This window comes from Rhinatrema bivittatum, chromosome 4 (genome assembly GCF_901001135.1).
Source record: "Rhinatrema bivittatum chromosome 4, aRhiBiv1.1, whole genome shotgun sequence".
NCBI lineage: Eukaryota > Metazoa > Chordata > Amphibia > Gymnophiona > Rhinatrematidae > Rhinatrema > Rhinatrema bivittatum.
Genome location: NC_042618.1, coordinates 425,417,084 through 425,432,038, shown reverse-complemented (window position 1 = coordinate 425,432,038; position 14,955 = coordinate 425,417,084). Strand labels below are relative to the sequence as shown.

The 14,955-nt window shown below is 48.9% G+C and overlaps 1 protein-coding gene across 4 annotated transcripts in view; it reads right to left on the bottom strand.

Annotated features, from left to right (window-relative positions):
• The window catches only part of NR2C2 (nuclear receptor subfamily 2 group C member 2), a 380,432-nt gene that overhangs the window by 119,858 nt on the left and 245,619 nt on the right, over positions 1-14,955 (bottom strand). For all 4 annotated transcript variants that reach the window (XM_029601391.1, XM_029601389.1, XM_029601390.1 and 1 more), the window contains one exon: positions 11,436-11,583. In XM_029601391.1, coding sequence (XP_029457251.1) covers positions 11,436-11,583 — 148 coding nt within the window. The remainder of the gene's footprint in view (positions 1-11,435; positions 11,584-14,955) is intronic.

The following is a 14,955-nucleotide window of genomic DNA, read 5'->3' as shown; positions in this document are numbered from 1 at the left end:
GGGCGGAAGGAGGGAACCGTGCATAGCTGAATGGTCCCCGGGGTGAGTCTGAGAAATGGCTCACGGCAGGACAGGGCCTCTAGCTCTGAGATGCGGCGGGCTGAGCACACGGCCAGCAAGAACACCGTCTTCAAGGTTAACAGACGGAGGGACAGGCCTCGGAGGGATCTGAAGGCGGATCCCGCTAGGAATTCCAAGACGAGGTTGAGGTTCCACAGGGGCACTGGCCACTTTAGTGGTGGGCGAATGTGTTTGACTCCTTTCAGGAAGCGTGATACATCTGGGTGCGAGGCTAGGCTGTCGTCCTCGCTCCTGGAGCCGTAGCATGACAATGCGGCCACCTGTACCTTGATGGAGTTGAGGGACAGACCTTTCTGTAGTCCGTTCTGTAAGAATTCCAGGATCACGGGAACTTTAGAGGAACGTGGTTTGACATTGTGGTCTTCGCACCACGCCTCAAAGACTCTCCAGATCCTTATGTATGTTAGAGATGTGGAGAACTTGCGTGCTCGAAGGAGAGTATCTATTACTGCCCCCGAGTATCCCCTCTTTCTCAGGCGGGCCCTCTCAATGGCCAGACCGTAAGAGAGAATTGAGCTGGGTCCTCGTGGATGATGGGACCTTGTTGTAGCAGGTCTCTGTATGGAGGCAGGGATAGTGGATTCCCTGCCAGTAGTCTTCTCATGTCTGCGTACCAGGGTCTTCTTGGCCAGTCCGGGACCACCAGAAGAACTAGCTCCCTGTGCCGTTGAATCTTGTGAATGATTGCGCCCAGCAAGGGCCACGGCGGAAAGGCGTATAAGCAGGGTCCCCGGTGGCCAGGCCTGTACCAGGGCGTTGATCCCCTGGGACTGCGGATCCCGCCTGCGGCTGAAGTATCTGGGTACTTGAGCATTGGATCTGTTCGCTAGAAGATCCATGTCTGAAGCCCCCCACCGATTCACTATCATCTTGAAGACTGTGGGTGACAGCTTCCATTCTCCTGGGTTTAGACTTTCTCTGCTGAGGAAGTCTGCCGTGGTGTTGTCCTTCCCAGCGATGTGGACGGCGGAGATGTCCTGGAGATTTGCTTCCGCCCAAGCCATCAGAGGGTCTATTTCTAAGGGCACCTGTTGGCTTCTGGTTCCGCCCTGCCGGTTGATGTAGGCCACTGTCGTGGCGTTGTCCAACCTCACTCTGACCGCTTTGTCTCGAAGTCTGTGGGCGAACCGCAGGCAGGCTAATCTGACCGCCCGTGCTTCTAGGCGGTTCATGTTCCACCCCGCCTCTTCTTCGTTCCAATGCCCTTGGGCAGTTAACTCTTCGCAGTGTGCTCCCCACCCGTGTAGGCTGGCATCTGTGGTGAGCAGGGTCCAGGTTGGGGAGGATAGTCTTGATCCCCGGCTCATGTGGCTGGTCTGTAGCCACCACCTTAGCTAGGTCCGGACTCTGCCTGGTAGTGGTAGACGTACGAAGTAGTTCTGGGATCGTGGGCTCCACCGTGATAGGAGTGAGTGTTGCAGGGGCCTCATGTGGGCCCGCGCCCATGGCACCACTTCCAGTGTGGATGCCATTAGTCCGAGGACTTGCAGGTAATCCCATGCTGTGGGACGGGGTGCGCTCAGCAATGTCTGGAGCCGGTCCCACAGCTTTGATCTCCTTGTGGGGGTCAGGCTGACCTTGTCTTCCTTGGTGTCGAATCGGACTCCTAGGTATTCCATCGACTGTGAGGGCTGTAAGGAGCTCTTGTTTGTGTTGACTACCCATCCCAGGCTTTCCAGTAGAGCTATGACTCTGCTGGTTACCTCGTGGCTTTCCTCCGGTGATTTTGCTCTGATCAGCCAATTGTCCAGGTAAGGATGAACAAGGATTCCTTCCTTCCTGAGTGTTGCCGCCACCACTACTATTACCTTGGTGAACGTCCGGGGTGCAGTGGCTAACCCGAAGGGTAGTGCCCAGAACTGGTAGTGACGATTCAGGACCTTGAAGCGTAGGTAGCGCTGGTGTTCCTGATGAATTGGGATGTGTAAGTAGGCCTCCGACAGGTCCAAGGATGTGAGGAACTCTCCTGGCTGTATTGCATGTATGACCGATCGTAGGGTTTCCATGCGGAAGTGTGGAATCCTTAGGTGTCGGTTGACTGGCTTGAGGTCCAGGATGGGCCTGAATGTACCCTCTTTCTTGGGAACGATAAAGTGAATGGAGTAATGTCCAGTATTTGTTTCCCGTGTAAGTACCGGAGTTATGGCCTCGAGGGCCAGAAGTCTGGTCAGCGTAGCTTCCACTGCCGCCCTCTTGCGGGGGTTGTGGCAGGGAGATTCCACGAACTTGTCCGGAGGGGTTCGAAGGAAGTCCAGGTAGTACCCTTCTCGGATGATGGCTAGGACCCACTTGTCCGAAGTTATCTCGACCCATCTGCGGTAGAATAGGGTTAGCCTGCCCCCTATGGCTTCTTCCCTTGGATGGGTCGGCTGAATCTCATTGTGGGGTGCGGCTGGGGCCTGGACCCGAGCTGGTTCCCCTCTTGTTGTGTTTGTTCCGAAAGGACTGGTTCCTGCCCGTAGGGTGGGGCGCTTGATAGTTGTTCTTGTAAGGGTTGAAGCGCTATGAGCTTCTGCCTCTGGTGGACCTGGGAAAAGGATGCTGGTTTCTCTTCGTCTTGTCTTCTGGTAGGCGAAGTAATGGGGAGTCGTCCCATTTGTTAGCCAGTTTCTCTAGTTCGCTGCCGAACAGGAGGGATCCTTTGAAGGGCATTCTCGTGAGGCGTGTTTTGGAGGAGGCGTCAGCCGACCAATTTCGAAGCCAGAGTTGTCTCCTGGCTGCCACTGTGGATGACACTCCTCTGGCTGCTGTGCACACTAGATCGGAAGCCACGTCAGTGAGGAATAATAGTGCTGATTCCATGTCTTCTCCCAGGGTATTGTTCCTGGCTTGGGATAAACAGGAACGCGTCACCACGGTGCAGCAGGCCGCAATCTGCAGGGACATGGCTGCCACCTCAAATGCTTGTTTTAGTATGGCTTCCAGGCGCCGGTCGTGTGCATCCTTGAGCGCCGCTCCTCCCTCCACTGGGATGGTAGTGTGCTTAGCGACCGCGCAAACTATGGCGTCCACTCTAGGGCACGCCAGAAGCTCCTTGGTTGCTGGGTCCAGGGGGTACATGGCCGATAAGGCTCGACCCCTTTTGAATGAGGACTCCGGCGCATTCCACTCTAGGTCAATTAGCTATTGTGCCGCCTGTAAGAGAGGAAAATGGCGAGACGTCTGTCGAAGGCCCTCCAGCAGGGGGTTCATTCTAGGTTCCCCCGGGGTGCCTTGGCCCGGGATAGCGAGTTTCGATAGGTATTGGGATACAAGGTCCGGAAGCTCATTCTTTGAGAAGAAGCGTCTCATGGTTCGGTGTGGCTCTGTCCCCGAGGGAAGTTCTCCCTCCTCAAGGGGCTCGACTTCTTCTTCGGAGAAATCCGTGTCCCCGTAGGTGGGGCTTCTGGGTGGTGGGAGCCTGTGCCTAGGCCTCGAGGGTCCTGGGGCATGAGTGTCTTCCGGTGTCACATATGGCTGGTCCGCCCGGGGATCAGTTTGCATCTTGACAAAGGCGTGAATCCCCTTAAATAACTCTACCCAGGAGATCAATGCTGGGTCTAAGTTGAGGGGCGCCAGTTCCCTGGGGGTCCCCGTCTGTGGGATGGACTCACTGGGGCCTGCTAGGTCCGGGGTGCCCCCTGAGGAGCTAGCACTGGGCCCTGGGTGGGACTGGCCCTGACCTGGATCTCCCAGGGCCTCCTCACAGTGTGTGCATAGGGCGTCTGCTTCTTCGCTCTGTGCGGCTCTGATGTGGCATGCTGGGCAGAGGCCTTGAGCTTTTATTCCTGTTTCTGGAGGTGCCATTTCTGTGGACGCGTAAGCTCTTATGCGCTCCATTGCGTCTGATATGTGCGCGCAGATGTGCGTCTAGCCGTAGATGTGCGCCTTGTACTGTGCGCGTAACTTATGCGCGTAAGGTTTTATTTGCGCCTAAGAATATGCGCACAAATAATTTGTGCGCTTAGCTTAATTTGTGCGCTCGGATCGGACGGCGCAGCAAACAAGGCCAAGATGGCGACGGCGAGCATGCTGGCAATATGGCGACCTCCTTGGAGGGTCTCCATGTGGGCAGACCCTGGAACAGCCGGGGCCTAGCCCTGCTAGGGCGGATCAACTGGGTGGCACAGATTCCGATCGCCGATCTGTGCTCCTCCTCGATCTTCGGAGACCGGATTAAGTAGAAGATTTCCACCTTACCTTGTCTTCGGCGCTTCCCGGTTTTGCTCTGGGCGGTCTCCTGCTGCGGGGGGAGAGGGCAAATACCTTCACCGCCGCGCTCGAGGGGGTGCACCCGCTGCCTCTCAGCCGCGCCCGAGATCGGGGGCTAAGTCCTCGCTGCGATTCGGCCGCCGGACCAAGGCTACCTCTACGCTGCGCCCGAGATCGGGGGCTAGGTCCCTGCCGCGAATCGGCCACCAGACCGAGGCTCACCTCTGAGGGACCACGGAAATCACCTCGGGAAACTCAACTGGGGGAGGGACCCAAGGGTATTACAGCAGGAGTGCGGGGCTTGTCTTCAGGTAGGTTTCTTCTTTAAATTTCGGTTTTGTTCTTTAAATTTTGGTCTAACGCTCTGAGAGCGTGCAGATAGTCCCTAACTGCTATGGAGACGGAAAATACTGGGGAGCTGCACTTCCTGCAGGGGTATATGTACTAGGGGCTGACGTCAGATTGAAATCTGATCCGTCTCCAACTGCTAACAGGAGTACACTATACCCATTGGTCCTGAGTCCATCTGCTACACGCTAGGAAATACCCTGCTATAGATACAATGATAGAGCATGATTAGCTGATACTCAAATTCAGTAGCAGAAGAAGAACCTGCATGTAGAGAAACAAATAAAGCAATCCAGATCGAATTGAAGAACAAATATGACATCTTCTCAGGGTTACAAAGGAGAAACCATCAACATTAATATAAACTGTGGCTTCAGATGCTGAGTCAAAAACATTAACCTGTCCATTGTACCAGTCATTTAACTTTGCCAGATATTGCAGGCTAAACTTAATATTCCAGTTAAACAAAGTGAAGCACACATTTGAGAAGGCTCTGCACTTCAAAGAAACTTTAGTGGAAAAGTCTTCGAACATTAAACATTTTTTATCCTCAAACACCAATTCAGTGTTCCTGTAAGCTTGAAACAAAGCCACCTTATGAGAATAGTTCAGCAACCACGCAATTGTGACTCTGGGCCTGCTATCACTGTACCTGCACAAGAGCTAATGAGCTCGCTCAAATAGCAGCTTGCCCTGCAGTTCAGAGAGGCTTAATTGTGCCAGCAGCCATGTCTCCAGCACATAGTCTAGAGCGCTATCTGTAATAGACTCCTATGCACACATTATTGCATCTCGATCTTTTTTCTAAATCTTAATCTTAGTTTCTATCTCTGCACTTTTCTAGTCCAGTGCTTGAACTTTTATTTGAAGCGATAGCAGCTCATCCTCTGTATGGGATACATGTTGCTCTGCCAGCTCCACTTTTACCAACTTCTTCAATCGCTGCTTTTAAAGTTCCCATTGTATCGTGCATCTTGTCGAATTCCGACTTTAACGCTGAAGCCACTGACACAGTCACCTTCTGAATTAGGATCTCATAATCTTCACCGTCAATCGTGCATCTGCACATTCGTCCGCCACATTAAAATCAACAGGCCTTGGCTTCTCTTTTTCTTAGACACGTTATTTAAGGTCTTGCCAATAGCTAACCGAAGTATTGCCTGCTGCAAGTCAGCAAAAAGCTGGATGCACCAAATCATAGAGGTCTGGTGATCAAAAACATATTTTTATGCAGGTGGCACCTGGAGCCAGAAAGACTCACTTCATTGCCCACATGACCTCCTTATTTCGTGGTTTAAAAAAACCAAAACAGAAAAAGAGAGGAACCTTTCATTTTATTTGTGTTTGAAAGAGGTTAGCGGGCCATTTCATTTCAGGATAGAAACATTAAATTTGGTAATACTGGCAGTCAGGCTCCTGCTGTACTTGGATTTCACAGTATTGGTTCTCCATATTTCCATGGGGTAAGAGCATCAATGTTTCCTGCATTGGGCAGTCCTAGTCAGTCTTTTCAGTTTCTAGCATTGCCTTACAATTTGGCCGCTGTTCTAGTAACTTTCTCCTAGATAATAGTGGTCGTGGTGGTAGCGGCAACATTTTTGAGTCAAGATGGAGTTCTACTACATCCTCATCTCGACGAGTGGTTTATTTGAGTAAATCAGACACGGCCAGTGGGATTCACTTGATGCAGGAACTAGGCTGCATGATCAACTTGTGAAGAGGGAATTACAGCCTTCCTAGTTGCTGAAATACCTAGAAGCTTATTTTGACACGGAGAACGGCAATATTTTCTTGACAAATTTCTAAACACCTGGATTTCACTTTGTCATTATGGAGAACTGTGTGTAGATTGAGTAGGGAAAAAAATGCATATTATCTATTTTAGAATAAGGCTGTAATGTAAGAAAATGTGGAAAAAGTGAAGGGGTCTGAATACTTTCTGAATGCACTTTAGTAGCCCATTTGCCTATAAGTAAAGAACCACCTGAGTTAAAATATTCCAAAATACCCCTGTAATGTGATAAGCATCTTGTTAATACCAACAAAAAACATACTTTGAAATGTCTGTATGCTAATGCCAGAAGTCTAAAAAGTAAAATGGGAGTTAGAATACATAGCACTGAATGAAAGAGGAAGACATAATTGGTATCTCAGAGACCTGGTGGAAGGAGGATAACCAATGGGACACTGCTATAACAGGGTATGAATTGTATCATAATGATAGGGTGGAGCAACATGATGGGTGGGGGGGGGGGGGGTGGTACTTTGTTAAGGATGGTATAGAGTTCAACAAGATAAAGATCCTGCAGGAGACTAAATACATAGTAGAATCTTTATGGGTGGAAATTCCATATGTGATGAGGGAAAGTATAACGGTGGGGATATACTATCATCCACCTGTTCAAAATGAACAGACTGACAATGAAATGTTAACAGAGATTAGGGAAGCTAATAAATTTAACTGCACAGTAATCATGAGAGATTTCAATTACCCCAGTATTGACTGGGTAAATGTAACATCAGGATATGCTGTTGCACTGGTGGTGGACCCTTGGTCTGAGGTGGGGTTGATGCTACCCGTAAAGCAAGCCCCATGGGTCCCTGTTATGGTTTCGAGGTGTTTGAGTGGATTCTTGAGTACTGCGGAGATGGCCATCCCCGTGAGGAACCGCAGTACTAGGCTAGAATCTATACACGCAGACACAGAGAATTCGTGTTTATTATACAGCTTGGTGGTACTGCCCAGGGGTGGCAGCAGTGAGGTAACCCAGTAGAGTAGTCCAGGGGTCCTTGGCAGAGGAGACCCGTCCCACACTCCAATGATGGTAGGCTGCGCTGGGTAGAAGAGAGAGTCCCGGATGTAGACTCGCAGCGCTGGAGTGAGACAAGCTGATAAGGTTAATTTACTCACTGAATAGATAGCTGTATTTGTTGAAGATCCTGGCAGGCAGAAGTAGTTGGTTTGCAGGCACCAAGGCAGGGAGAGCAGGCCCTCGAGGAGCGAGTACCCGGTATCCCAGATAGGCACCTGAAAGAAAGCATAGGGCCCCCGAGGAGCGGGTACCCAGGTTAGAGGTGAATGGCCCCGGAGGGCAGAGAGAACTTCCAGTGGCAACAAGGAAGCAGCAGAGTAGCTTAGACCGGAGGCAAATCCAATCCTTGCTAACTCAGTTTGTTAGCAAACGAAGGGCAGGCTAAATACCCGGATGGCGTGATGTCACTCGGAGGGGCCGCCCCCGAGCTTCCCGCCACGACGTGGATAAAGACATGGATGGCGTGCGCGCGCGCACCCTAGGAGGCCCTCAGGAGAAACATGGCAAACGCTGTTGCCGTAGCTATTTCGGGGACGCCAGAGAGCGCGGCATGATGACGCGGCAGCAGTCATCTTCCCAAGGCTTGTGGAGAGAGAAGGAAGAAAGGTGAGGCACAGAGGTCGAAGCTGTCTGAGACCGACGGACACAACAGTCCCCACTGTCAGGAGGCGGAGTAGGCTGGGAGATGGAGGCCGACTGGAGCTTCGCCAATATCAGCCCTGGTCCCCACAGGTTGAGCCCTTGGATGCCGGGGCTGGCTGGTTTTAGGTGGGCCTTCAGCTGGGATCACAAGTGCCTCAAATGGCAGCACTCTTTAGATGTGAGAATCAGCAGCATTAGTAATGGAATGTAGTGTGGGGCCTGTGAACCAGCATGCGCTCACAGGCCATGCAGTGGCCCCATCCTTGCATGAGTTTCTGTGGGGGCCACTGCAGGGTCTGTAGGTTTCCACTGGCTCACAGGCCCTGTGCTGACTTTTCATTATTAATGCAGCTGCTGCTTAAAAGCTACTGTTAGGCTTGGAACCAGCATTGAGGAGAGGGCTGAGTGTGTACGGGCCCATGAAAATTGCCACAGCTCCTCTCTCCTCTCCCACCACTGAGCCTACCCAAGAGAAAAATGTTGTCCTATCATTAGCCTGTGTTCTCTTCTCACCAACTGTAATCCACCTTTAGTCTGGGGCTCAAAAGAAAAATGTTGCCACTGATCCTGGCCCAGGGAGATGCTTAGAGATGGGGCTATTTGGAGGGATGGATCAGATGCAAGAGGGGTTTGGGGGTTGGATCAGCTGAAGACGATTTGGCTGAGGAGGGTGAAATAAGGGGAGTGAATGAAAATTGTCTGGAGGATGTAGGAGCGGAGCTGGGGGGCTGGGACGGCTGATTTTCATTATGGGGTGCGGCTAGAGCCTGGGCCCGAGTCGGCTCCCCTTCTGCTGTGCTTTTTCTGAAAGGACTGGCCCCTGCCTGTGGGGCGAGATGCTTGATGTGTATTTTTGTATGGGTTGAAGTGCTGTGATCCCCTGCCCTTAGATGTTCGGGGGGAGGGGCGCTGGCTTCTCTTGTTCTTGTCCTCCGGTAGCTGCGGTACTGGGGATTTGCCCCATTTGTCGGCTAATTTTTCCAGTTCGCTTCCGAACAGGAGGTTCCCTCAAAGGGCATTCTCATGAGTCTCGTCTTGGAAGTCGCGTCGGCTGACCAGCTTCGGAGCCAGAGTTGGTTTCTGGCTGCCACCACGGATGAGACGCCTCTGGCTGCAGTGCGCACCAGGTCGGAGGTCGCATCCGTGAGGAATGATACTCCTGGTTCTAGTGCTTTGACGGGTGTGGTGGCGTCCCTGATCTTTGATAAACAGGCGCGTGTCACCACGGCGCAGCAGGCCGCGATCTGTAGTGACATAGCTGATACGTCGAATGACTGTTTGAGTATGGATTCCAGACGTCTGTCCTGGGCATCCTTGAGTGCCGCTCCTCCCTCGACTGGGATGCTAATGCACGTAGTGACCGCGCAGACCATGGGATCCACTTAGGGGAATGCCAGGAGATCTTTTGCTGCGGGGTTCAGTGGGTACGTGACTGCCAGGGTCCGCTCCCCTTTGAACATGGCCTCCGGAGAGTCCCATTCCAGGTTAATCAGCTGTTGGACAGCTTGCAGCAAAGGGAAATGGCGGGAGGCTTGATGGAGTCCCTCAAGGAGGGGGTTCATCTTCGCTTCCCCTGTAGCACTTGTGCCTGGGTTAGCGAGCTCTTTCAAGCTGTCCGCCACAAGGTCTGAAAGCTAGTCTTTGGTGAAGAACCGCCTCATGGTTCGGTAGGGTAGCCCTGGTAGGGCTGATCAACCCGGTAGCACTTATGCCGGCTGGCTATCTGTGCGGCTATTCGAGCCTCAGAGACCGGAGACTGTTAAAAAGTTTTCTACCTTACCTTGATTCGGCGTTTCCAGGTCTCGTTCTGGGCGGTCTCTGGCTGCGGGGGGAGAGGGAAAAAATACCTTCACCGTTGCGCTCGAATTTGCACCCGATGCCTCTCAGCCGCACCCAATGCCGGGGGCTAAGTCCACGCTGGGAACCAGCTGCCAGACAGAGGCCTACCTCTGAGGGATCGCGGAAACCATCTCGACTGGGGGAGGGTCCCATAGGTATCACTGCAGGAGAGCGGGGCTCGTCTGTAGAGGTAAATTTTCTTCTTTGTTTTGGATTTCTTTGGTTAGAATACTCTAATGCTGTGCAAGCGTGTATAGAGTCCCAAACTACTATGGAGACGGAAAATACTGAAGAGCATGGCATCTCGCAGGGGTATATGTACTAGGGCTGACTTCAGATTGAAATCTGATCCGTCTCCAACTGCTATTAGGAGCACACTATACCCATTGGTCCTGAGTCCATCTGCTACACGCTAGGAAAACAAATTTTTCTAATGTGTAGCTTCTAAATCTTCTTGCCTCAGGGGACATTTCACATAGGCGGCGCAGTTTGGCACATCATGTGACAGGTTTAAACAGCAAACACAGTGCTTGTGTTGATCGAACAAGGACATTTAGTAGGAACAGCGACAGCATCTTTTAAAGTCTGGTTTGATGTTTGCCACTGCAAAAAGAGCTGAGTCGAGGTCAAACTCCATTTTGAGACAAAAATGAAAGACTTGCAAAAAAGATAAATGAAATAAACAAACTACTTTGTTAAGAAAAGAAAATAATAAACTAACTCAAAAAATCTGATCAGCAGCTTGAAGAGTGAGAGTAAAACATGTCCTTTCCACAGATGGAAGAAAAAAGACGAGGAGACTCATGTGTAGCAGCTGCATGAGAATACCCGTGCATGCTCAGGAAACCTTCTTGACTTTTCTGAGTTCTGAGATAGATTTTCTGTCTTGGAGCCATTGGATGTCGTCACCCCACTTGCGTGACTGATTACTGTCCTGCTTGACCACAGAGAAAAGTATGTGCATTATAAACAGCGCATGCACTTCTAACTGTGTGAAAAAAGGGATTGGGACAGGCTGGTGGAGTCAAAGTACATACAGAGATTTAATTTGAAATCTCTGTGTATACTTTGTACATGCAAAGTATGTGAGTACTTTTACCTCTAAGTTGTGTTTGCTGTTCAAATTTTCGAAGGCAAACTTCCTTCCAAAATGAGCTTGCATGAGAACAGTATATATGCTGTTAGTAAGCACATAAATGAAAACTTAATGTAGCAAATAATAGAAATAAATCTGTTAAATCTCCAAATTTCGAAGTGTACAAATAACTGATTTCTAATGCCAAAACTTTCAGTTGGCACAAGTTCTAAACTTGTGCTATTGCAACCATTTTTTATGTCTCAGCATTCCAATGTATTACTATTTTGAATTTTAAACATTCTTCCATATTTCAACGCATGACATTTTTGTTTAACTTCTACAAATGAAATGTAACTAAGCTCTAAAACTAAATACAGCCTGTCTGCTGAAAGTTATCTTTAAAAGTTGTACTTCAGTTTTATCCCACGTATTATATCACTAACCTTCCTCCATCCTTCTCTGCAACAAAAGTTGGAGTTGCTATGAGCGGACTCCTTAGATCCTTCCTGATGTAGATTTTTTCAGTTGAAGCTGCACAGTTGGTTGGCTTTTCTCGCTGCACATCAAAAGGTTTCCTTTCACTCTGGACAGCTAGTAATGAACAGAAAACAAAGCTTAGCACTCAACAGTGCTAATCTGGAACAAAAGAAACATGTCAATTCATGTATGAAATCCCTAAACCGGCACAAATGCTAGATCTGAGAAAGCAGAATAGTGGTAAATCTCTACATTTTTCTCAGCCAATAGAAAATGTTGCTTAAGAATATAAGAAAATGCCATACTGGGTCAGACCAAGGGTCCATCAAGCCCAGCATCCTGTTTCCAACAGTGGCCAATCCAGGCCATAAGAACCTGGCAAGTACCCAAAAACTAAGTCTATTCCATGTTACCATTGCTAATGGTAGTGGCTATTCTCTAAGGGGTAGATTTTCAAAAACGGCGTGTTGGCGTACTTTTGTTGGCGCTCCAGGCGCCAACAAAAGTACGCGGGATTTTAGTAGATACGCGCGTAGCCGCGCGTATCCGCTAAAATCCTGGATCGGCGCGCGCAAGGCTACCGAAATCGGAGCGGCCTCGGAGGCAATTCGCTAACTCCCTCCCCTCACCTTCCCCTCCCTTCCTCTACCTAACCCACCCCCCCGGCCCTGTCTAAACCCCCCCCCCACCTTTGTTGGGGGATTTACACCTCCCAGAGGGAGAAGTAAATCCCCGCGCGCCTAGACGCAACCTGGGGGCGGTTCCGGAGGGCGTGGCCACGCCCCCGGACCGCCCCGGGCCGAAACCACGCCCCCGGGCCTGCCCCCGAAATGCCGCGTCCCGCCCCGAAAAACGGCGCACCGCTCGGCCCCGCCCCCGACACGCCCCCCTCGGAAAACCCCGGGACTTATGCGAGTCCCGGGGCTCTGCGCGCGCCGGTAGGCCTATTGAACATAGGCGCACCGGCAAGCAGGGCTCTTAAAATCCGCCCCTAAGTGAACTTAATAGCAGGTAATGGACTTCTCCTCCAAGAACTCATCCAATCCTTTTTTTAAACACCGCTATACTAACTGCACTAACCACATCCTCTGGCAACAAATTCCAGAGTTTAATTGTGCGTTGAGTAAAAAAGAACTTTCTCCGATTAGTTTTAAATGTGCCCCATGCGAACTTCATGGAGTGCCCCCTAGTCTTTCTACTATCCGAAAGAGTAAATAACCGATTCACATCTACCCGTTCTAGACCTCTCATAATTTTAAACATCTCTAGCATATCCCCCCTCAGCCGTCTCTTCTCCAAGCTGAAAAGTATTAACCTCTTTAGTCTTTCCTCATAGGGGAGCTGTTCCATTCCCCTTATTTTGGTAGCCCTTCTCTGTACCTTCTCCATCACAATTATATCTTTTTTGAGATGCGGCGACCAGAATTGTACACAGTATTCAAGGTGCGGTCTCACCATGGAGCGATACAGAGGCATTATGACATTTTCCGTTTTATTCACCATTCGCTTTCTAATAATTCCCAACATTCTGTTTGCTTTTTTGACTACCGCAGCACACTGAACCGACGATTTCAATGTGTTATCCACTATGACGCCTAGATCTCTTTCTTGGGTTGTAGCACCTAATATGGAACCCAACATTGTGTAATTATAGCATGGGTTATTTTTTCCCTATATGCATCACCTTGCACTTATCCACATTAAATTTCATCCTCCATTTGGATGCCCAATTTTCCAGTCTCACAAGGTCTTCCTGCAATTTTTCACAATCTGCTTGTGATTTAACTACTCTGAACAATTTTGTGTCATCTGCAAATTTGATTATCTCACTCGTCCTATTTCTTTCCAGATCATTTATAAATAAATTGAAAAGTGAGGGTCCCAGTACAGATCCCTGAGGCACTCCACTGTCCACTCCCTTCCACTGAGAAAATTGTCCATTTAATCCTACTCTCTGTTTCCTGTCTTTTAGCGAGTTTGCAATCCACGAAAGGACATCGCCACCTATCCCATGACCTTTTACTTTTCCTAGAAGCCTCTCATGAGGAACTTTGTCAAACGCCTTCTGAAAATCCAAGTATACTACATCTACCGGTTCACCTTTATCCACGTGTTTATTAACTCCTTCAAAAAAGTGAAGCAGATTTGTAAGGCAAGACTTGCCCTGGGTAAAGCCATGCTGACTTTGTTCCATTAAACCATATCTTTCTATATGTTCTGTGATTTTGATGTTTAGAACACTTTCCACTATTTTTCCTGGCACTGAAGTCAGGCTAACTGGTCTGTAGTTTCCCGGATCGCCCCTGAAGCCCTTTTTAAATATTGGGGTTACATTTGCTATCCTCCAGTCTTCAGGTACAATGGATGATTTTAATGATAGGTTACAAATTTTTACTAATAGATCTGAAATTTCATTTTTTAGTATCTTCAGAACTCTGGGGTGTATACCATCCGGTCCAGGTGATTTACTACTCTTCAGTTTATCAATCAGGCCTACCACATCTTCTAGGTTCACCGTGATTTGATTCAGTCCATCTGAATCATTACCCATGAAAACCTTCTCCATTACGGGTACCTCCTCAACATCCTCTTCAGTAAACACTGAAGCAAAGAAATCATTTAATCTTTCCGCGATGGCCTTATCTTCTCTAAGTGCCCCTTTAACCCCTTGATCATCTAACGGTCCAACTGACTCCCTCACAGGCTTCCTGCTTCGGATATATTTTTAAAAGTTTTTACTGTGAGTTTTTGCCTCTACAGCCAACTTCTTTTCAAATTCTCTCTTAGCCTGTCTTATCAATGTCTTACATTTAACTTGCCAACGTTTATGCTTTATCCTATTTTATTTATTTATTTAAAAACTTTTATATACCGGTATTAGTATGCATACATCATACCGGTTTCTTCTGTTGGATCCTTCTTCCAATTTTTGAATGAAGATCTTTTGGCTAAAATAGCTTCTTTCACCTCCCCTTTTAACCATGCCGGTAATCGTTTTGCCTTCTTTCCACCTTTCTTAATGTGTGGAATACATCTAGACTGTGCTTCTAGAATGGTATTTTTTAACAATGACCACGCCTCTTGGACATTTTTTACTTTTGTAGCTGCTTCTTTCAGTTTTTTTCTAACAATTTTTCTCATTTTATCAAAGTTTCCCTTATGAAAGTTTAGTACGAGAGCCTTGGATTTGCACACTGTTCCTCTTCCAGTCAATAAATCAAATTTGATCATATTATGATCACTATTGCCAAGCGGCCCTACCACCATTACCTCTCTCACCAAGTCCTGTGCTCCACTGAGAATTAGATCTAAAATTGCTCCCTCTCTCGTCGGTTCCTGAACCAATTGCTCCATAAAGCTATCATTTATTCCATCCAGGAACGTTATCTCTCTAGCGTGTCCCGATGATACATTTACCCAGTCAATATTGGGGTAATTGAAGTCTGGTGCAGGATAGATTGTATCACCACCAAAGATTCCAAACAA